Source organism: Polyodon spathula, chromosome 11 (assembly GCF_017654505.1).
Source record: "Polyodon spathula isolate WHYD16114869_AA chromosome 11, ASM1765450v1, whole genome shotgun sequence".
NCBI classification, from domain to species: Eukaryota; Metazoa; Chordata; class Actinopteri; order Acipenseriformes; family Polyodontidae; genus Polyodon; species Polyodon spathula.
Genome location: NC_054544.1, coordinates 12971653 through 12994474, shown reverse-complemented (window position 1 = coordinate 12994474; position 22822 = coordinate 12971653). Strand labels below are relative to the sequence as shown.

The window sequence follows — 22822 nt, the reverse complement described above, 5'->3', positions numbered from 1 at the left end:
GTTTGTGTGCTTTTTCTTGTGGTGAAGGAATTGGGGGGGTGGGGGGGGAATGAAATGGAAGAAGTCGAGACTGCCATCTACTGATCCTATAGCCTGTTCTGTCAGAGAAGGATGTTCACAGAAGCAGGCGTTTGCTGATAAGGAGAGGAGTTTAACAGCAACATGTACGCCTGACTGCTTTTTGGCTGAGGTGAGGATTGAAGGAGTCGACGGTAACCTATCACAAAGTAGTAGTGAAGTCTCGGTCGACCTATCACATGAGTAAGTAATGTACGTCTCCGGATTCGTCGCCAGGAGTAAAACGTGGGTTTGGAGATGTTACCAAAGGTCTTGTGTCCTGTACCAAGTTTGACAGACACTCGTGGAAGATAGGTGCGTCTCCACCTTCCTACAAAGTATAGTATTGATCTGTCTGCTCTGAACTGCCGACAAAGATTTACTAGATTACGCAATATTATAAGATTTTTCGACTAAAATTTATTTACACGAAATTTATTTAAAATGGTTTTGTTTCAAAACAAAGCGAAATTTTTTATTAAGTTTTGTTCGTAAAGGAAAATATAAAAAAAAATTTCATTTTATATATATATATATATATATATATATGATAAATTTTCCTCAAGGAGTTTTCAGTTATGATAAATTAGTGACTTATATATAACAATATACATATTACAAATGACGTTTAAATTTTGAACATTCTACAAGTTTATTGCTTGGCTAACATTTTAAACTTGGAAAAATTACCTATGGTGTGTCTTCTCTCTGCTTTTCCTGTACCCTAAACTGGTTATTAAAGCCATATAATAACAATAACCTTTCACTTCAGCACACAAGGTCTACAGCACCTGTGCTTCAGTCAAGGGATCTGATTTTATATTTCTATGTAGGTCTCTTGCCACAGCTTGTAGGTGTTGCTCCTGAAAAAGCCATAAAGCTAACGGTAAGTAGTATCTTTTTCTGTTTATTTTATTAATATAAACTTTTCACATTTTTATATATATTGTGTGTGCCAAGCCCCTTTTTTTCTGTTTTGCAGGTCAATGACTTTGTGAGAGATAAGTTCAGCAAGAAAGATGGTTCCATTCCTTTTTTTGCAGAAGTTATGGCTGGTGGATGTGTAAGTATTGGCCTGAGTGATGGCTTCATTAGAAGATGATCTATTTCATGATTGCACTGTAAAGCAGTTAAAGGCAGTCGCAAACATGCTGTTGACTTTTAAATCATCCTAACTATTACCGTGGCAGACCTCTGTGTAATAGGTTCTGTATTGTTGCAAATTTTAATCTGAAACACAACTGCTTGTTTTATATTGTTTTTATTTATAAGTCAAGGGAACAGTTCCTGCCAAATCAATCCCAGTGCCCCCTCTCTGTGGGTCTCGGTAGAAAAACGGCAGTGTAAAAACTGTACATGTAATATTTCCATAAAAAAAAAAAAATTCAAACAGAAGGGGATTCGTTTTATTTGTGTGCCACGTATGACTGTGAACCAGTTTTTATTGGTGCACTGCCATCTCGAACACACAAAAATACCAACAAATTCAAAAACAAATTGGACAAGTAGGTTTTACTAGATGTCTGTGTTGGTCTAGTACCCAGTAATTATGAAAAAATAGGAGCATGCCTTTTCGCTGCCTATTTATACCATAAGTAATTTGAGATGCAGCCTAAATCTTGCTTAACATTTGATCATGTCTATGTTCCTGTTACACCTGAGTTTTAATAACTCCCAGTTGAGTGAAGCTAACAGGCTGCAATAGAGAAGTTTGCAGCACCACAGGGCCATGAGGTTGTAACCTCCTGCTGACCTTAATTTAGGGAAGAAGCCCTGGGGGATCATAGATGAAGTTGCTTCCAGTTCATTCTGATTGAGTTTGACAGAGTGGCACATACCTGAGCTTTCACTCATCAATACAGAGATTGTATTTCGAGAGCAACTTGAGAAAGGAGCAGTAATCTGTAATGAGGGCAGCTATAAGAAATAATTTGTAGTACAGAAAAAGGACCTTGTTCAGTTTGTTTTACGTGACACCCTGGGGTCTGTTTCAGTGGTCTGAACTACTTCACACTATTGTCCTTAAACTTGTAAACAGCTCTCACGTCACTCTGTTCCAATTACATTTTTTATTAAAATTAATAAACCCTGGGGGAAACTGCCAATTTAAAGGTTGGCAATCTTTCGATCTTCCAAGCTTTATCATACTATTTCCCTATGTAATATTTAGTGTTACTGTAAAATATTGAAAGTTGCTTCAGAATTTCCTGTTTACACTACTCTTACTTTATTTCAGAAAAAAAAGTTTGCTTTGAGTTAAAAGGTTGACAGGTAAACTGTCAACTGATTGTGATTACTTTCACATGCAAAGAGTAAGGTAAAAACAGAATATAACTATTCAGAATGTAGTTCTCAGAAACAAGTTGAACTTGTAAAATCTTTCCCTTTGTAAAACTTGTGGGAATAATACTAGCCTATTCTTAGGTAAAAATGAATTCAAATGATACTTGAGGGAAGCATGCAAGTAATCTGCCACAGAGAAATCCCACATGTGTTGTGAAACAGTGGAATGTTTTTTAAACAAATATATATAATGAAAATGCCTGTATGCAACAACCAAAGGATTTCTGACCTAGACTGGATGTTCTCAATCAGGGCGAAAACAGTGGAACTGGTTTGATGATTTAATAGCCATGCAAGATGGCTTAGTCATACAGAACATACTGTAAGGATTGCCTAGCCCCTCGGGCTGTAAGTTTGTTGCAGAAAGATAACCACGATTCATTGTGTCCATTGGGGAGTTAAGTGATTGGCAGAAAATAGCTTGGTAGAATGTGGCGGCTCCCAGTAGGAAATAAACAGACAGGGCTAGGATGGGCCCTTCACCCTTCCACAGGAGACGCCTTGGGTGGAACTGGAAAGGGCAGAAGGCTGAGCCAAGTGGGGTCAAATCCCTGCACCCTTGTCAGTGGCACATGGTGGGAATGGGCAGGTCAATAGCAAGTAGTGAGGTCTGTTCCCTCTAAACCCAAGTCTGTTCTGAAGCTTGACTTTTGCAGTCAATGCCTATTTGTTTTATTGTGGTGTTTACTGATAGTATTTGACATTGTCAATATATCTTTTATTTATTTAAACAATGTATCTTTATTTTATCAGCAGAGTCATTTTGCTTTATTTAAATAATGTGTAGGGGTAAAACATGTCCTGCCCCAAGTTAATTTAAATATAAGCATATATAGAATACTAAACATTTTCACATGTATAAACTCTGCCAGAATAAAAGGGTGTTTAGAGCAATGTCTAAACATGCCATCTGACAACTAAATGTACAGGTTCTGACATGTCCAATGTATCAACTTGGGTTTGACTGAAAAAAAATAAATGCGTAACTTGTGCCACCTGCAACTTGCACAACCATAAGACATGTACTAGTGTGTTATGAGAATGTATGTTTTCATGTGGAAATAATTCCTTAGTAAGTCTGGCAATTAGCAGAATAGTATTAAATTCTGTGTGTTTTTTTTGTGCAATGGAGTATAGTTGCAGTTGTAGAAAAAGATCATTGAACAGTTTCTCTGTCAAACATTTTATGCTAAGTGCCATTAGAATGACCTTTTGAAAATTACCTCTTGACTCCTCTTGCTTTTTCAGATTCTTATTTAAATGCAGTCTGCTGTTTTTAATTGAGTCTTCCTTCCCCCTCTTCTTCTTTTTTTTTTTTTTTTTTTTTTTTTAATATAAATGCGCTAATAGAACCTTTTTTCAACCACCCAGGCTGGAGGTTCCCAGGTGATCTTCACAAACCCCCTGGAGATTGTTAAGATCCGTTTGCAGGTTGCTGGAGAGATCACCACTGGCCCCAGAGTCAGTGCCCTCAATGTTGTTCGAGACCTTGGTTTCTTTGGTCTCTATAAGGTAAGTTGCATTACAGGATTGACATGCTTGCTTTTATTTTAAAGTGGCATTATAATAAATTATACTACTACCACAACAGAAAATGTATTCTGTTAATACTATTAATAAATCAAAATAAATACTGTGCTTCATTCACATTCTTTATTGCTTGTATTTCAATTAGCCTTTTGTGATAGGTTTTAGTTAATTAAATAGCACTTAATGAAAAGTGTTTTTTTGGGGGGTTATATATATAAATATAAAATTGTCATTTTATGGAATATTATGTTTAAAATATTGAGGTAATTGTAGTTTAACACTATTAATTTTGAAACTTGAGGATGCTGTTTGTTCTAGTTGGCATCAATAGATTTGAGGTTATTGTACTCCATCTGGTGTAGGTGGAATGGTACCTTGCTAGCGATACCACTGACTTGTTTACCGTTCCAAAAAAAGCTGAACCTTTGTTTTCAGTGTGCAGATAAGCCTTTGTAGAAAAGTGTTCTGGATTCAATAGGCTATGCTTTGACAGCTTGCTTGAACTCAAGATTACAAGCATGTTATTTTTTCTGATTTTACTAAAACAGCATTTTTTTCTAAATATACATTTTAATGAAGAGCAGGCAAAATGGTCAGTCCTTGTTTTGGAATTGCTTTCCCCTGCAGTGAAGTCCTACAATAGACAACTGAGCCATGTTGTTGTCACAGTGTGAGATATTAAAAAAATGCTCACTGCTGCACACTGAGAACTCAAGGCTGGTTTTTGTGTCAAGCCACAGGGAGTCGTATTGTTACAGACGTCCAGTCTCCTGGTAGAAGGACTGTTCCTTGGTACATGCTGAAGATTTATGCTAACGACTGTTTTGATGCAGTGTTACCTCAAATACGGCCATCCCAGCAAGGCTTTTTCTAGAACGTAATAGTCAGAATAAATAGCAGACTATCCAAGAATGAGCTTCCTCTGCTAATTGTTCCTAAGAACAGTACACATTTGTTTTATTGTAGTTGTAGAGTAGGAATTAATTTAAATTTGAGTGGATTGTTTGAAGTTAGATTTTTGCACCCAATTGGAAATAATAGTATCTATGCTGATTTTAGAATTTGGTGCAAAAATGTACCTGTTTTTTAAATTGATTTTGAACATTTCAGCCCTACTTATTGTGCTTCTTACTTATACAAATATTTACACAGTATAACTAAGGCAGACATTCATACTATATGGATATTTATGTAAGACAAAAGTAGCAGTTATGCAATTACTGCTTTCAGTATTTTGTGTAATGTATATTTTGTATTACAAATGCATGTTTTTTTTTTATGAAAATCTACGAATGTATTTTTACCCCCGATCTGTTTTGTCTCTTGTGACAGGGTGCAAAAGCCTGTTTTCTACGTGACATCCCATTCTCTGCTATTTACTTTCCAGTATATGCACACACAAAGACGCAACTAACTGATGAGCATGGTCACTTGGGTGCGCTACAGCTGCTCACAGCTGGTGCCATTGCAGGTAATACTGATACTTCAATACCTATATAAAAGTACTGAATTGCCATTTGAAGAATTAGGCCATTTTGTTTTATTGTATTAGACCCTTGTATTCATTACCAGCTAGCCAGTACAAAACGTCAAGTCTGCTTTTGTTGTGATCCAATGGATCGCCATAATCTCAAACAAAATGCTATCAACAATAGTATCTTAAGGGACCCAGTTCTCTGCCTAAAGGCTGTTTTTGCTGAATGTTTCAAGTTAAGGTATATAGACAAAGAGAAACAGATGTGATATATTTTATTGGACTAACCTAAATGACAATTATTCACAAGACCTCAAAGGTCTCTTCAGGTGAAAGTAGAAGAGATCTTGAAAGCTTGTGAATTATTATTTAGTTAGTCCAATAAAAGGTATCACATCTCCTTTTCTTTGTCTATCTCTTTGGACTAATACGGCTACCATTTCATCTACAATCAAGCTAAAGTATAAATGCTTTAATACAATTGAAAATACACCTGGTGTAAGGTTCATTTATAAAACATTTTTACAGATACAATAGTGATGTGTGCACCTTTTGTATATGGAGTACTGAACTGTTTAATACTGTGACTGATTACTGTAAAACAGTTTATCTGCAAGATCCTGTAGAACATAACAAAACACGATTTATGTAGCGTGAAGTCCAGTTTCCATGGTGTTAAAACCTATACTTTCAGGTGTACCTGCTGCCTCTCTGGTAACCCCTGCTGATGTCATTAAGACAAGACTTCAGGTGGCTGCTCGGGCTGGTCAGACAACATACAGCGGTGTTATTGACTGCTTCAGAAAAATCCTTCAAGAAGAGGGATTCAGCGCCCTTTGGAAAGGAGCAGGAGGTATGTGATGACTTACAAGCGAGGGGTTTCATTACAGGATATGAGATTATGCTGTCAAATGTTATTGTTTGGTACAGTAATTTGAGGATCTGAATTCCAATATACAGTAGTAATTTTATCCCTGTTATTGCAGCTCGAGTCTTCAGATCATCTCCCCAGTTTGGCGTTACACTGGTGACCTATGAACTCTTACAGCGGTGGTTATATGTTGATTTTGGAGGAAGGTAAGTGCACAAGTCATTCAGATTTTACTGGAACAGTCACATGTATCTAACTAGTTTACTGTTGGATCTGGGTTTTTTTTGTTTGTTTGTACACCTATGTTTTGTTTTCTGTCTTTACAGCCGGCCTGCTGGTTCTGAGCCTACTCTAAAATCCAGGATTCATGAACTTCCTCCAGCTAGCCCAGACCATGTTGGTGGATATAAACTTGCTGCTGCCACATTTGCAGGAATAGAAAACAAGTTTGGTCTTTATCTGCCAAAGTTTAAGTCTTCTGGTGTTGTTACAATCCATCCACCAGCATCAAAGGAATCCCAAGGGTCTTAAATGCATCAATGTGCAATATACAATGAGGCAGTTTTTATTATTTATGTACCGAATTGAACTGATTGGCTGCATGTTGGTTGAGCCGAGATGTTAAATGGTTTGCTTTTAAGAAACTGCTCCTTTCTGCATTTAACTTTTTAAAATAATAGCATGAATAGTGCTTTACGATTTGCTTTCAGTGTAACTGTACATATTGTACATCTTTGTACAGAAACATCATGTCATTAAATCACATTTCTTAAGCATTGCTGCAGTTATAAGGAGTTGCTTACAATGATGTACAGATGTTTTAAAATAGTTTTATTAAAATAAAAAATCACAACAGAAGTGTTAGTAAATAATTTTAAATCATGTATCATGTTCTTGTAATGTATTTTATTGAAGTAAATCATTGTTTGAATTGTGTATTTAAAAAGTTACTTCTAATTTGGAATATTTTGTAATTCAGGTCAAGTAAACGGTGTTTAGAACAAAACAAAATCAAACATGGTATAAATAATGTCACATATCAATGGCTATAACCTGCAAACAGACTAAAAACAATATCAGAACTACACTGCCTGATCAGATTGTTTTCTTCATGCTGTAGTTTTAATATCCTATTTAAGGGGTTATTTTAGCACTATTGTTTCACACCATGCCCATATGAACTACCCAAAATGTTTACTTTATGCACTTTTAATTATTACAGGGGAATGTTTACATCATATTTCATGGTGTAAGTTTATTACCTATTTAAACTGGTGTTTTACATCTTGTTCATCACATGGCTTTATCAACAAAGCTGAAATGGAACATTTTACAAAGTAGGTCTGGTTCTGCTTTCCATTAATTCCAGAAGGGGATTCAAGTTGCTGTGTAAAATACATACTTTGTAAAGGTTAACAGTTTAGGTTATTTGACAAGAGCATACTACAATTTTGCATATAATGAATAAATGATTAAATTACTATATTTTCATAGGGACATAGCAGCAAAGGTAGTGAGCACACTTATCAATCATGACAGCAATTATGGTCTTGGCTATAGTTTAAGTGAGCCTCAAACAGGGAATGCAAAGCATGAGTAGAATATGTACCAATACAGTGATATATGCAGCTAACCTGGAGTGCCAGGATGCAAAGTCTGGCATTTTAATTAGAGTTCTCCAAGACAATACATCTTGAGCTTTAAGGATTTTGGTAGAATTGGCAGAATCACTGACCTAATAGTTTTTGCTAATTTAATGCAAAAGCCAACATGATACATTTGTGGGCAGCATTTTAGTTTTTACAGTTTGATAGCTCTATTAAACTGTTTTTAAATAGAAACCTGTGTGCACAGTATCAGTTCAGTTCAGAAGTTTATAAATACCCAGTAAAGTATACAATGTGTGTGTTGTCTATTAGAAAACTGACCATTCTTGCTGGAAGACTTAAAAAGATAAACAAGTTTAATGTACACAATTGTGTGTACTTTTGACAGTGGCTAGTACACCTAACCGTACAAACTACGTTTTTTTGTTTTGTTTTGTTGTACAAAAACCTGCTATTGGTCCCTACTCTAGCTATGCTTCTTATCCAGTAAATCAGGCTGATAAACGCGCAGCAGCTTCCTCTTCTGCATCCGCTCTGTTGGCGTTGATTTCTGCAAGCGTGCGGGCAAAACGTGTCCATTCGTCATTGCGTGGAACTGAGATTTGCTGTTGGAAAGAATTTAAAAAGAGAACATTAAAAAAAGTATGTAGTAGAACTGATATTATTTAAAATGGCTAATAATGAAGACTTCAAACTTTCTCACAAGTCCCTACAATGCTTCTTATTGCCAATACATAGAGCCACACCCTAAACAACAAGTGCAAGTTGTTCAGGTAAGAATATTACTATAAAGCTTCTCTTATTACCCCATTAAGTACACCATTTCACATTTACATCAATATACAATAGTCATATTGTGTTTTAGACAAAGTGTTAAAAATAAATAACATCCTGACCTCAGGCAGTGCAAGATTAGAATACACAATTATTTTACACCTTAAAGCTGGCCTTTCAATTCACAACTTATGGATGTTTAAAGCACATTGGTTGGAAGCTGTCCCCATAGGCACTAATTCTAACAGGGTCACTGTGTTAAACAGAATACATGTGAAAAAGCAGTGTTTTTCTGGGCAAATCAAAATACTGGAAACAGTTTAAACTGTTGGTTATGGAGAAAAATCCTGATGAGAATAGGCCAAGGTAATACTACTATAACTGTTTGATTAGAAATTCTGAGAATTGTCTTGCAGCACAGATGTAAAGTAGATTGAAGACAAACTGCAATAGGTAAACATTAACAAAAGGCACATGGTGTTATACATGTAATTTTAATTGAGGGAAAATAATATTAAAAAGAGTAGCAGGGGTCAGAAAAATATAGTGTTACACATCTCTCTGTGTTGCATCAACTTTAAATAGTGTACCTGTAATTGGTATTTTTATTGCTACCATCCTGATAACTTTTTACACTTATAACTTTAAAGTGTGTTTCAAAGCTTTTTTTCAAAATGGCTGTTCTAGTGCACTGATAGTGTAAGGATTATTGCCCACATTGTTAAACAGGTAATAAAGTAATAACGAGTAATATGATGATTGTGGTGACTTAGATGACAGATCTCAAACCCCAGTGCACTAAAGCGGTCATTTCGAAAAGAGCTTTGAAACATACTTTAAATTTATAAGTATAAAAAGTTGTCAGGATGTTAGAAAATAAATATGACAGGTATGTTACTTAAACAGCTGTAGCAACACGTGGGGATGTATAATGCAATATTTTTCAGAACCCCGCTACTTACTCTTTGAGGTCTTTATGCATTTTTGCCACTGGTAACACCTGATATAGCAAACATTATTCATTTTTAATGGCAACATTTCTTTATCACAGGTAGGCTTACCCCCTTTACCATGCCTGTAACAAAACAGATTTGTACAATACTGTAATAAAAAATATAGAAAATAGATGCTACAAATGTGCATTAAAAATGAATAAATTCCTTTCTGTAAATTATAAAGCAAGAATCACTCACCTCTCCAACATCATAAATGAGTATCTGCCCATCTGAGTCTCCAACAGCAATTTCTCTGCCAGAATGTGCCCATCTCACACGATTCAAGGCTGGATTTCCTTCCACTGTTACACTGGCTGTAGGTACCTAAAAGAAACATTTTCATTCTTTTCAAATATATATATATATATATATAGGCAATGTTAAACTTTGTGTCATTCATAAAACAATGTATATATGTAATATAAACAGCTGATTTCAAAATGCCTATATCTGAATTTTCACTTCTCTGACCTGTGACCTGAGATTGCTACCACATTGTGGTCATGTGAGTTGTTGGTTTACAGATGACACCTTTATTCTATGACTCTACCCAAATACCAAAACCCTTTAAATGTCACCATACGATTTGGGACTGGGAAAAAAAAGAACAAGCTTAGCATGGAGGTGAACATTTAACTTGAGGTCAATGTGTTATTATTTTAAAGCTACATTTAAAAACCACATACAAATATCCACAAATAAAATACTTTTTTTTAAAATATAAAATTACCTAGAAACTGTCCTGTGTTTATCTTAAAATGTTGCTATGTAAGCTGCTCTCCACAAGGTGTGACTGAATCTTTATGACTCGAATTTGGTAACTTTTCACCAAGGCAGGTAAATGTTAGAAGCACATCATTAGTCTCAGTCTGCAGCACTACTCCGGGAAGCTGTCACCTAACTCTACTTACCTCTGTGTCGTTGTTGAGATTCCACAGATCAAGCCGGCCTACTCCATCAACACAAGCAAACAAGGCTGGGTGGGCTGGGGACCACATGATATCATAAACATAGTCTGAGTTATCCTCAAATGAGTACAGTGGCTTGTTATTCTGAAAGGTAAAAATACAGCTTCGCTGTAAACAAGCACCACAGAGACAAGAAATACATTACACTGAACTGTTACTCCTACACTCATACCACCACACATACACAACAATTACATTCATGCCACACTGCACTGAATCTTACTAGAAAGGGGTAGCATAGAGGGAAAAAAAAGTTATTTGTCAGTTAATTTTATTTAAGTGATACTGTGCCATAGCCTACTGAGAAAAATTAACAAATTTCAGGCAAATAAATTCAATCACCATAAATGAATATGGATGATAAAACTGACTCATATCCTCCACTTACAACTCATGTCTGTATAAACAAATACAGCTTAGAGTAATGTCCGATTTACAGAGGTCCAGTAACTGCAGTGTATGTACCTTGGTTGTCCAGAGTTTCACTGTCCAGTCAAAGGATGAGGTGACAAACAGGTGGGAGAAATCGACTGGTCCTGCTGCTGTGTGACAGTGGATACCTGTAATCGGTCCCTGGTGCCCTTCAAACATCTCACTGATTCCAGCTTTGCTAAAACATGAAACATTTAACTATCTTAGCAACAGCAGTCTTCAAGCAGTATTTAGAAATTAAAAGCAAATCTATGCATGTTCTGGGGCTTTCATTAGTCTGCCACTTGTGGAGCCCAGCATTTAAAGCACTCGACTTTGGATACTTGGCACCTTATTTTTGAATGTCCTTAACTGACCTACTGAATAAGAGCCTCGTAAGTAAAAGTACATGACCTTTCCCCAGCCCTCTCAAGTATGTTCGGTGAAAGAAACAAGTAACTCTAATCATTATCAAGATCCCTGTTATATAATAGTACGTAAAGTTCAATAACACTATGTAACACAATTTTTGTTCCTGGGTAGTAAGTGTTATTTCCTAATTGCTTATGCCTCAAAAGTACAGAAAATGGCTATTATTCCCCACAAACTTTGCTTTTGTGACCAGGACAGTGATATTTTGAAATTTACCTATTTCCAATGAGAAAACGGGCAAATTTTTCATTCACATAAAGTCAGAAAAAAACAACATATGAATCCAAATTAACATGTACTTATACTAAAGTAATACAAAAATAAATACAAAAGATTTAGAAGTGAGTAGTTTTTCGAGATTTACGATTATACTGTAAATCACTTTCACGAATCAGCCCCCAAATGTAGTCTCCCATCATGTTCTCGTTATACTGTCCTTGGTAGCGGCGTTCAAAGTCCAGTATATCCTGGTGGAAGCGCTCGCCTTGCTCCTCCGAGGACGCTCCCATGTTCTCCTTGAATTTATCAAGATGAGCATCAAGGATATGGACTTTGAGGGACATCCTACAGCCCATTGTGCCGTAATTCTTCACCAGAGTCTCAACCAGCTCCACATAGTTTTCAGCCTTGTGAATGCCCAGGAAGCCCCGAACCACTGCGACAAAGCTGTTCCAAGCCGCTTTCTCCTTACTAGTGAGCTTCTTGGGGAATTCATTGTACTCCAGGATCTTCTTTATCTGTGGTCCGACGAAGACACCGGCTTTGACCTCAGACAGCTTAGGGAAGAAGTCTTGAAGGTACTTGAAGGCTGCCGACTCCTTATTTAGAGCTCTGACAAATTGTTTCATAAGGCCCAATTTGATGTGCAGTGGTGGCATCAGCACCTTCCGGGGGTCCACCAGTGGCTCCCACTTGACGTTGTTCCTCCCCACAGAGAACTCGGTCCGCTGTGGCCAGTCCCACCTGTGGTAGTGCGCCTTGGTGTCCCTGCTGTCCCAAAGGCAAAGATAGCAGGGAAACTTGGTAAAACCGCCTCGGAGACCCATCAGGAATGCCACCATTTTGAAGTCTCCTATGACCTCCCAGCCGTACTCATCATACTTCAAGGTGTCCAGCAAGGTCTTGATGCTGTTGTAATCGTCTTTGAGGTGCACCAAGTGAGCCAGGGGAAGACACGGGTACTCGACTTGCACACTTTCATCCAACAAGTTCCACTGCTTGAACCTAGACGTCAAAAGCTTGGCATTGGACTTGGTGAGACCAAGATCTCTAATCAAGTCGTTGAGGTCTTTTTGGTTGGGGTAGTATGGGTTTCTCTCCTCAGCTCCACCTCTGAAATTGTCATCTGGATCTACAATGTCTTCCTCGCTCTCTGACTTGCTGCTCTCTTCTAAAGACGGCTGCTCTCTCTCCGGAGGAGTGGGTACGGGGAGCTCATGGCAGCGTGGCACCGGGGCGATGGATGAAGGAAGGTCCCGATATGTGACAGCAGGTGCATTCTTGCCAGTCCGACGTTTGGAAGGGTCCACCATGCAGAAGTAGCAGTTGCTTGAGTGGTCAGTGGGTTCCCACCAAATTCTTGGGATAGCGAACTTTATGGCTCTCTTTTCCCCTCTGTACCATGTGGTGGAAGTTTTCACTTTAATGTCTGTAAGATAGAGACTCAGTAGAACAGACAAGATTTGAGTAAATAATAGTTAAAGTTTGCAAACCTGAGAACAATCTCAACAAACGCAGGTGTTAGGAAACCGAGCAAAGTTCTGAGCTCCGCTGCGCTTGTATGCCTAATATATACCTTGTAACCTATAGTTATTGCGAGCCAATCGCAGAAGCTTAATTCAATATTAGCAGATAGCAACAACTCAGAAGATTAAGATGAGACCAATCATAACAGCTTATTCTAATTACAAACCCCCCCAGAAACAAAAAAGGGTTAGTGACATTTCATATGAAGAGTCACGGAAAGCACCTGCTAGCATCTTATTCTATTAAAATAGTGACATTTCTTTGAAATGTCACAGATGCGGTTTGCAGTTGCCAATGGTTTCAGCCCATAGTCAGTATCTTTCAGACTGGCGTATGAGCCACCTGCTTTTCGGCAGACGAGAAGAAATTATAACAGCATAAACAAACTGGAGCATAAACAAATACAAATATCAAATAAAAGCATAATCAAATACAAATATAATAAAAGCATAAGCAAATACAAATATCATATAAGCATAATCAAGTCTTGTCACGTAGGCTCTTTTGCAGTCTACTTCAAAGCATGACTAAATATGGACATTTCCTGTCCTAGCTTAGAAATAACAGGATGTGGGCAAAAAGTGAGAGAGAGAGATGTCTAGACTTATTTTGAACAAACTTTTTAAAAATATAAGCTTCAAACTCCTTATTACATTAATATAATCTATTTTAAGTCACACAGGCTAAGCAAACCCATGTACAGACAGCTCAAAGGTTAATACATAAATTGCACTAGATGTAATTTTCCCACAACCATCCTATAAAAATACATTTATTTCACCCATGACTAATGTGTAAGAGATTCTCGCTACATTTTTCATATATGATATCTTTTCTTGAAAATTGTAAAACATTTTAAAATTAAAAACTTTTGCAATTTTAAAAATTTTAACAAATTTTATAACATAAAATTCCAAGCAACAATTGTCCATCTTACCTTCCAGAGTTTTTTTGCAGTCCTCGCAGGTGAAATGAGGTGCCCACGGTTTGTCTTGATCCCCGACAGGCATGCCGAAATATGCCTTGTAGGCCTCACACATCTTAGCAGATGCTTCCACTGAGTACTTTCTCGCTCTTGTCTTGATAAATTGGCCGCAGACATAGCAAAATGCGTCTGCCGGATGCTTGCATCCTCTTGATGCCATCTCAGAAAAATGCAGATATGTATCCACTTAGGCAGCTGGAACTAAACTGAACTGGTGGGCTTAAGTCCCCTGTATTTATACTACTATTTATATTACTGGAAAGTTCTAGAAGTTACTCCAAGTTTACTCAGAATTTCTAAATATCACTGTCCTGGTCACAAAAGCAAAGTTTGTGGGGAATAGCAGCCATTTTCTATACTTTTGAGGCATAAGCAATTAGGAAATAACACTTACTACCCAGGAACCAAAAAAAAAAAAAAATTGTTACACGGTGTAATCACACATAACCAGCCATCACAATGTGAATCAATCAAACACAATACGGTATAATTAGGGATCCTAAGAAATGCACACATTAATATTTCAAGTACTATATATCAAATTGAAGCTCAGGAAAAATTGCTAAACAACTAAACATGTATTCTGATTGGTTATTCTGAAGTCCTATGCAGTATTTAATATATCATTCCAATCACAGGATGGTTACAAATCAGAAAGGGGGTATTTCTACTTGTAAGCAGTTGTAGTCGCTTCATTTTCAATATTTTAGCTAGATGTAAAACATAACATGCATCAGGTACATGTATGTTGCTTCAGAATTCTTGCAATAGAATAAAAACCTTTAGTTCGTTTAACTGTTTTTTTGTTTTGTTTGTTTTTTAGCTGTACCTTCCATGTCGACATGCAGTGTACACAGAGCCCTCTTCACTTCCCACTACAAAGTTGTTGACATCGCCCAGGGGGAAGGACATGCAGGTGACAGCTACAGCCTTGGACTGCTTGTGGACCAATTCCATACTGTCCTGTTAATAGACAGGTGCTTGAGGACATTACCTTCTTTATACTGCTGTTCAAACTGTTCTCATTTTACCGAAAGGATTAAGTGAAGTCACATTTACATACAGTAATACTTCATGATGACTTAACAGTGGGCAACTGGGTTTTCGAAGATACCTGTAATGAAATCCCAGTCAATTTCCTCTGGAGTTGGCCAAACATAAAAGTGCCACTTGTCTTACTGAAATCCAAAAATGATTGATGCTATTTTTTAAACTGAAGAATAACACAGAAAAGAGAGACATTTTTAAGAAAGAGTCTCAGTCCTTAACATTACTTTTGTTTTGCTCAGCTAAGTCATGTTGTCATAATAAACATACCGTACCTAAATGCTTTGAAAAGAGTGAAGTCAGCACTCTAATTGCCCATACAGTACCTGTGGCTGAGACAGCATGTCCAAACTCCAGGAACACATTTTTCCATCGGTTGAGATGCTGATCAGGTTATGAGCATTCGGGGTACCCACCACATTCACACAGTACACTGGATGCTGCATCGATCACAGAAAGAAAACACAGATGCTTATTAATAAATACTAAAACTACAAATGTAGCCATATTAAATTAATAAGACATATAAAATGTTCAGCATTTTATGACTTATAAGACAAGCAGTATTAAAGAAAGTAAAACATTTCTAACCAGTAACCCATTTCTCATTAAAATGGGTCTGGTTTCATTTTTTCCTTTCAATTTTCTACAGTTGAAAAACATGACGGCTTTGCTTAAGGCCAACATTATTTACTTTTACAAGGGATAGTTTTGTTTAAGTAGAAACTAATGGAAAAGATTATGGTTAGTATCTGTATAACTCAACCATGAAGAATGTGATCTGCTGCAAATCTCCTTTCCATCATACCGTGTGTGCAGCAGCGGAGAGCGGAGTCCTCTGCACTGGAGTCCTCTTGTTGCTGCGGTTATCCCACAGAACTATCTGGCCAGAATATGTGCCACCAACAACTAGGTTTGGATGAAATTTTGCAAAGGCAGCCGACATCACTGCTGACTGCAAGGAAAAAAATACAAAGTGTTACATATTTTTTTTAATTGATGACCGTAGAATGAAAAACTGTCAGGTTTCTGGAAATGACATCAGTTAAGCATTATACTGAAATGTCACCTTCAATCCAAGGGTAATGCTAAATGCATACGATAACTTGTTAAAAACAATATACAAGTGCTCCAATTCAAAGTAACACTGTGTGCTTTAAAATTGCATCTGGCATGCTGCTTGTTTTTACATTACCTTGCACTACTGACATTTCCATGACTAAAAGCTGGCATGTAATACATATTTCTACAAAGGGAGGGGGGTGGGGTATGGGACTGTAAGATGTGGTACATAATTACATTATTAATTCTGGTTTACTGTTTCTAAAATTATTTTTGATAGACTGTTTGGAGTCATTACAGTGACAAACGTAATCTTTATAGTAATCTGACGGCATCTGCTCTTAACGCTAGTTTTAATTTATCCAAGCGATTTTTAAAAAATGTAACATTTCAAAAACGAAAAGAAATTTCCACTTGAACTAAATGGTTGGAAAAATAGTTCACACATTTTTATTTGTCTGCACAATCCTATTCAAACTGTAACCATTTGAGGCAGCCCATGTGTTTCTACTTAAATCTGTCTTGTTCCATGTACCTTAGGGCATAGACTTTAAACAGCATGCCAACAGAGAAGCTCTGTGTTTTCTGTCAATTTTGTCAAAATGTTCTTCTATCATATTTACAGAGACTCCTATTGCATAGCAGTTTCTCTCATTCCAGGTATTACTAGGAGCTTGATTAGCCGCAGTGTAGAGGTAACAAACTCAGGTGTATCTTATCGTAAAATCAGAATTGGATCAAACTGCAATGCAATGGGAGCCTTATTTCCACCCCTGTGTTTAACTTTGCTCTATCTTTAAATATTTTTTAGTATAAATTAAAAAAATAAACACCCCAGAACTTTATAACGTGTTTAAACATTGTAAACGCTGGGAGAAGTGCAGCTATAGAAGATTCCTTTTTAACTGCTAGTCTTCAGGTCCTCAATCAACATGTGTTTGCAAACAGATGTGGTTCAGGCGCATGCCAGCTCAATGAAATCATGATGTTGAAAAGTAGAAGGAAACAACTGGCACAGGGCCAAACTCATCAGCTAAAACCACCCATTTGGCGCGACAGGATCTCGCATCATACCTGGCAATGAAAGACATACTCTGGTGTGGTTTTCTTGTATTTCATGTTCCACACAAGGGCCACACCATCTGGCTCATGGGGGGCATCCTCGTTGTTGTTGTATGAGGCAACAAGCAGTTCAGGATACTGTTGTCAGAAGAATCAGTAAAAATAAATGTCAAAAGGAAGTCAAGATTGCCTAAAGGCTCAACACTGCCCTTTGCGGTGGTACTGAATGTTTCGCTGTGTGCGTCAGCCATCTCGGCACAAATATGTTCGGTCAGGCCATGCGACGGTTTGCGGGGTGGGTGGGTGGGTGGGCACAAATATATATATATATATATATATATATATATATATATATATATATATATATATTTTTTTTTTTTTTCAGCACAGATTTTTTAATTAAGCTAGTTGGGCTCACCAAAGAAATTATACAATCCACTTCACCCCCTTCTCTTTTTTGTTGGACCACTGTCCAGTCACAGTACATAAGTTTGAAACCCAAACTACATATACTCTTCAATGATGAGAGGCAATTGAAATATTCTCAGACATGCAGAGAGGGGTTATAGTACTGAAAAATAAGATGTTTTGTGATACAAATAAACAAATTCACTGTGGTCTCATTTACCTGGCGAAAAAGGCTTTATTGTATTAACCTATGCCCTTCTGTCAACTTAATATTACAACTATTCAGCAAGGACTGGGGTGCCATCTAAATATTAAAATACATTAAATACATTCTCCTCACTTGAATTTAATGTTGTTCATCCTATTTTTAGCTTTCTAAATATATTTGAATGAATATTTTACAGTATTTCCCAAGGATGTTTATCAAGGAAACATAAATGAGTGTGGCTGTATGGAAGACCTGTAGTCTTTAACTGAATATGGAAGGGGGAGGGGGTCCCAACTCACCCCACCAAACCAAACCTCCCCGCACCACACTCCCCCCCCACCCACCACACCAACAACACCCCCACACAAACCACCTCCCCCCCCCACCACCACAACCCCCACCACCCCATTCCCCCCACCCATACCTCCCACCCCCCCATAACCCCCCACCACCAAGACCCCCCAAACCCACCCATTCACACCCGCTTCCCCAGCACACCCACCCATCTCCACCACCAACAAATTTGCCCTCCCCGGCCCACCCACCCAACAACCGATCCCCCAAATTAACTAACAGACTAATGAATAGTTCCATTTAGGCTTTTTTAACTTGCCACAATGGCCATAATTAGAGTTGAAACCTTCAGAATAAATTAAATAAAATAATATACCACTGCAAGGATTTAAAATGACAATGATACTTTAGTCAAATGGTATATAATAAAATAAAACACATTATCAAGGTATGTATATCTATATAATTTTAATTCTAATAATTTTTATTTATTTATTTTTTTTTACCTGAAGCGACCAATCCAAGCAGGTAACAACACGGTGCTTTGACCAACGTTCATCCATAAACTGTCTGTTTAAAGACAGCTTAGCTCCAGCCTGGATCTCTCTTCAAAAGAAATACAGTGATGTTACTTGTATTTTAAGTAAACAGCCCCACCACATTTAGGTCCAGAACAGATTTAAAACAGAAACACAGATTTTACCCTTCTTCACAAACAACAACAAAATCAACCATCTCATGGTTAAACCCTACATTATAATACTTTCCCTCATTTGTTAAGTATTTAGTTTTGTCTGAATAATTAAGAGAGCTACAAAAAAAACAAAAAACAACAACAAAAAAAAAAACCTGTGTGATTGAATTACACACACAATTGTTTGGTTGGAATTTGAGAATGCAACATTTGCTTGTTTTATTGCTGAAATGACTACTGAAAAGGAATATGGTCAACTTAAAAGGGCAAGATTCCCTCCCCCAATTAACACTTAATATATACCACTCAAATGAAAACTGACAAAGCCTATAATTCTTGAATGTGTACTTATTGTTACCCTTCCTTCTCTTCCAAATCCCTGCCGCTGTAGTCGAAGAACACATCCACGTGTTCAGAGAGGGCCCGCTCCACGATGCGGGTGCTGTGATCAAAGAAAGACAGAAACTCCTCGGAGTGGAGAACCTGCAGCTTTTCCTCTTCGGTCAGTTCATGAGGAGGAGCTGAAAGATGCAATAAACATTATTTTTTGTCACTTTTGAACATTCACTTTTGTTTAAGATCAACCTATATACTATCAAATCACTTTCTTATGCAAACATATGGCGGTTGTAGTCTACATTACATCATAGCATAATTGTTTTTTGTTTTTGTTTTATTTTTTTGCAATGCTCCTGTAGCATTGCCAACAAAATAGTGCTGAACTTTTTTTTTTTTACTTTCTGAAGATGCAATTAATGAACAATAGGGGACTGACCCCCATTTTTAATCCAATTCATGGCAACCACATAACAAACACATGGATTGTTTCAGGGAGTCTTGGCAAGGCGGCAATAAGAAGAAATTCTTTATGCCAAGTTCATAGTGCAAATGCAAACTTTATCTTTTCAACAACTAAAGGCAAAGGCTTTTTAAAATCATCTACATTCAGACACATAATCATAAATCTCAATATTGTTACCTTCTTTCTCCTCCTTTTGCACTGCCTTCTCCTCCTCGGGTTCTATTACCGGTTTCAGTGGGGTAGTCTCCTCTTCCTCATCATCATCTTAAGAATACAAACAAGAATTCAGTATGAGCGGACATACTGACAGGGCCTTGTTTGAACATTAACCATCACTATTAAATAGTCTTATTTTTACTGTGCCTTTGCAAGCAGCTATTTTCAAAAACAAAACACTGTCATATTTGTCTTTTTTTCTAAGAGCTGTTTGAAAGAACAGATTTGCCTATTTAGTGAAACAGCCCCCTTCTCAGGTGACTGAAAATATCTGGTTGCCTCGTAACACACCTGAGGCATGGGTTGTCTCAGTACAACCGCAGGCCTTCTTGTGTGTTATGGTTTGCATATATAACATGTTATTCAGGATATGGGTCTGGAGTGTTGCTGAATGTGTTAGACCCTCGTTTGCCAACGTCACATCACTGAATAAGGAGCTATGGGATGCCATGCAGAGTGAGAACACCTGACCACAGCAATGTATCTGTTTTTCCTGCTACACTTGCAGGAAACCAGCACGTGCACAGACGTCTGTTGAAAACCCTGGCTGAAACATTAAACAAACATGTGAATACAAACCATAGAGAACTCATAGTGCATTTACACTTACAATTCTGACCCAGAGTAATCTCAGGACTGATTAAAAAAAAAAAAAAATTGTTGCACAGCAGTTCCACGTTTTGCAGGAACTTTAATAAGTCAAACCTAATTCATGTATAGGGAAATGGCTCAGGCGGGCCAAATTACACAGAGAAAAAACCCTAACATTGCCAACACTTGTACTTCTTGTATATTAGGCTTTTAATGTACTTTAAATACAATCTCTAAATACAAGTTTTTTTTTTTTTTTTTTTTTTAAATACAATATACTGAATTACAAAAGAGAGTCTGCAATTAAAGCATTACTTTGTTCCATTCATTGTCACAATTAAGTGAATAAAAGCACACCACTACTTATTAAAAACATGTTTTCCATGTCACTGAAGTTAAAACACAGAAGTCGAAGTTGAAAACCAATTGTCATAGGAGTGTGTAACAAGGTGAGTAATATCAGAAAAATGCATTAAAACTTCAGGTGGCTGCCATCAGGAACCATGATCCATTACTCAAGAAGTTGTTGCTGTTTTTTCATATTGCATTGCCAAATTTATTAATCTACCCAAACTATATATTTATGTAACATGTATTTTAGATGACCTTGCTGTCATTTACAAAATCACTCTTACAAATGATCATTTTCTTTAACTAGCTACAATAGGCCATGATGTTGGCTGTTTACAAGCAACAGGGTCCCTACAGACAACGTCTTCTCTCTCTTCAATGGGACACCAGGTAATCAACAGGGAGTAGTTCACTTGTTAGTACTCCCATGTCCATGTAACAAGTTGCCCTTCCACATGAGAAGTGATCAGAGGAGGGATGCTAACCAGCTGCATAGAAAGGGTCCCAGCAGCTAGGCCAGCTGACGAGACAGCATAGAACAGATGGTTCTGCTGGGATTGTCTTTTTCCGCTACGAGGTGGCATTGGGATGGCATAGAGGTTTTCTGCTTGACTGCTTCCAATCACGTCTCTCCCCAACAGCAAGCATGTGCAATTACCGACCCACCAGGGGGTCTCATGACAAGTATTCAGCTGGAGGACTCATAACAAAATACAGCTTGTAGGCCTTACCAGCTGCCAAACCACACACATACAGATGATCTTTCAAACAACCAGATATCCCAGCAAATAATAATAATAATAAAAAAAAAAAAAATTGTAAATAAGACTGCAGGTAAAGAAACTTGAAGGCTTACTTCATGGAGCACACTGTGGCGTTCAAATTGACTTAATCAAAATGATAATGTCATCTGCCAATTCAGTATTAAATGGAATTGGGCCATTTCTTAAAGGAAGGGGGTGGAGGGGGCTGCATTCTGACAAGTTTACAGAACTGGGTTAATGGCATGAGGGATTTCAATATATGCTCATACTTTCAAACCAAATGGAGAAGGTTAAAATCTTTCCTTTCAAGGGCCTCAATCAACCTTAAAGGAAAACAGTAATCACTGTCTTTCAGCTAGCCCAGTCGCATTTGTCAGCCCTTTCCTGTCAATGCAGCCAGTGCAATCAACCTGCCAAGCATTCAAAATGGAAAGACAATCTGAAAATAAAGGGTATAATGCACCTGCCAGTGAAAATGGCCATTTGAAGAAAAGCTAGTGATCTTGGGTGACCCGCTGAGGAGGCGGTGGTGCAAAGGGGAAAGAACGCTTAAAAGAATTCACAGTGATCTCCGATCTCTTGCACGCTGACACTTCCTCACAAAGCATGCCAATTATAGCTTTTGTACCACTTAAGAAATGAAAGCTTTTTTGGGGAGAAATAATCACACAGAGCAAGAGAAAGATATTCATTCTTTGTGACTGGACAATATATTAATGCAAACGCAGCCTTAGCTAGTAGGGGTCCAGTGTTGTTCAAGTAGAAAACAAATGCCCTTTACACCCAACTCTGCAGGTGTGTATTCACCCACAAAAAACAAAAATGCTATACTGGGGAAAGACAAAAGGCCAGAACAAAAAAGTGACTTACAATTTTTTACATTTATTTTCAATACAATAGTTTTGTTATAAAAAATATTTTAAGAAAACCCCATTGCTCAAAACAGGAAAGGAGCTCTCTAAAATTTGATATTTAAAAAAAAAAAGTTAAATAGGAATATTATTCTAAGCCCCAGTTTCCTATTCCTCTGTGCTGCTTTCTCTAAACATCTTGGTTCACTGCAACAAAACATTGTACAGTATTGCTTTTTGCAGGTACAGTGCACCAAAATCCAATTCACATGTTAGGAA

At 37.4% G+C, this 22822-nt stretch overlaps 2 protein-coding genes across 5 annotated transcripts in view; one reads left to right on the top strand and one right to left on the bottom strand.

Annotated features, from left to right (window-relative positions):
- LOC121323202 (calcium-binding mitochondrial carrier protein Aralar1-like) overlaps window positions 1–7128 on the top strand; it is a 26137-nt gene extending 19009 nt beyond the window's left edge. For both annotated transcript variants that reach the window (XM_041264099.1, XM_041264098.1), the window contains exons 12-18: window positions 891–943; window positions 1040–1120; window positions 3772–3912; window positions 5263–5401; window positions 6099–6257; window positions 6391–6481; window positions 6602–7128. In XM_041264099.1, coding sequence (XP_041120033.1) covers window positions 891–943; window positions 1040–1120; window positions 3772–3912; window positions 5263–5401; window positions 6099–6257; window positions 6391–6481; window positions 6602–6806 — 869 coding nt within the window. In that variant the 3' untranslated portion in view covers window positions 6807–7128. The remainder of the gene's footprint in view (window positions 1–890; window positions 944–1039; window positions 1121–3771; window positions 3913–5262; window positions 5402–6098; window positions 6258–6390; window positions 6482–6601) is intronic.
- Window positions 7129–7162: 34 nt separating this feature from the next.
- The window catches only part of dync1i2a (dynein, cytoplasmic 1, intermediate chain 2a), a 33992-nt gene continuing 18332 nt past the window's right edge, over window positions 7163–22822 (bottom strand). For all 3 annotated transcript variants that reach the window (XM_041264101.1, XM_041264103.1, XM_041264102.1), the window contains 11 exons: window positions 19948–20034; window positions 19327–19489; window positions 18781–18880; window positions 17377–17502; window positions 16049–16195; window positions 15567–15680; window positions 15023–15156; window positions 11085–11229; window positions 10563–10703; window positions 9850–9975; window positions 7163–8487 (listed from right to left, as the gene is read on the bottom strand). In XM_041264101.1, coding sequence (XP_041120035.1) covers window positions 8374–8487; window positions 9850–9975; window positions 10563–10703; window positions 11085–11229; window positions 15023–15156; window positions 15567–15680; window positions 16049–16195; window positions 17377–17502; window positions 18781–18880; window positions 19327–19489; window positions 19948–20034 — 1397 coding nt within the window. In that variant the 3' untranslated portion in view covers window positions 7163–8373. The remainder of the gene's footprint in view (window positions 8488–9849; window positions 9976–10562; window positions 10704–11084; window positions 11230–15022; window positions 15157–15566; window positions 15681–16048; window positions 16196–17376; window positions 17503–18780; window positions 18881–19326; window positions 19490–19947; window positions 20035–22822) is intronic.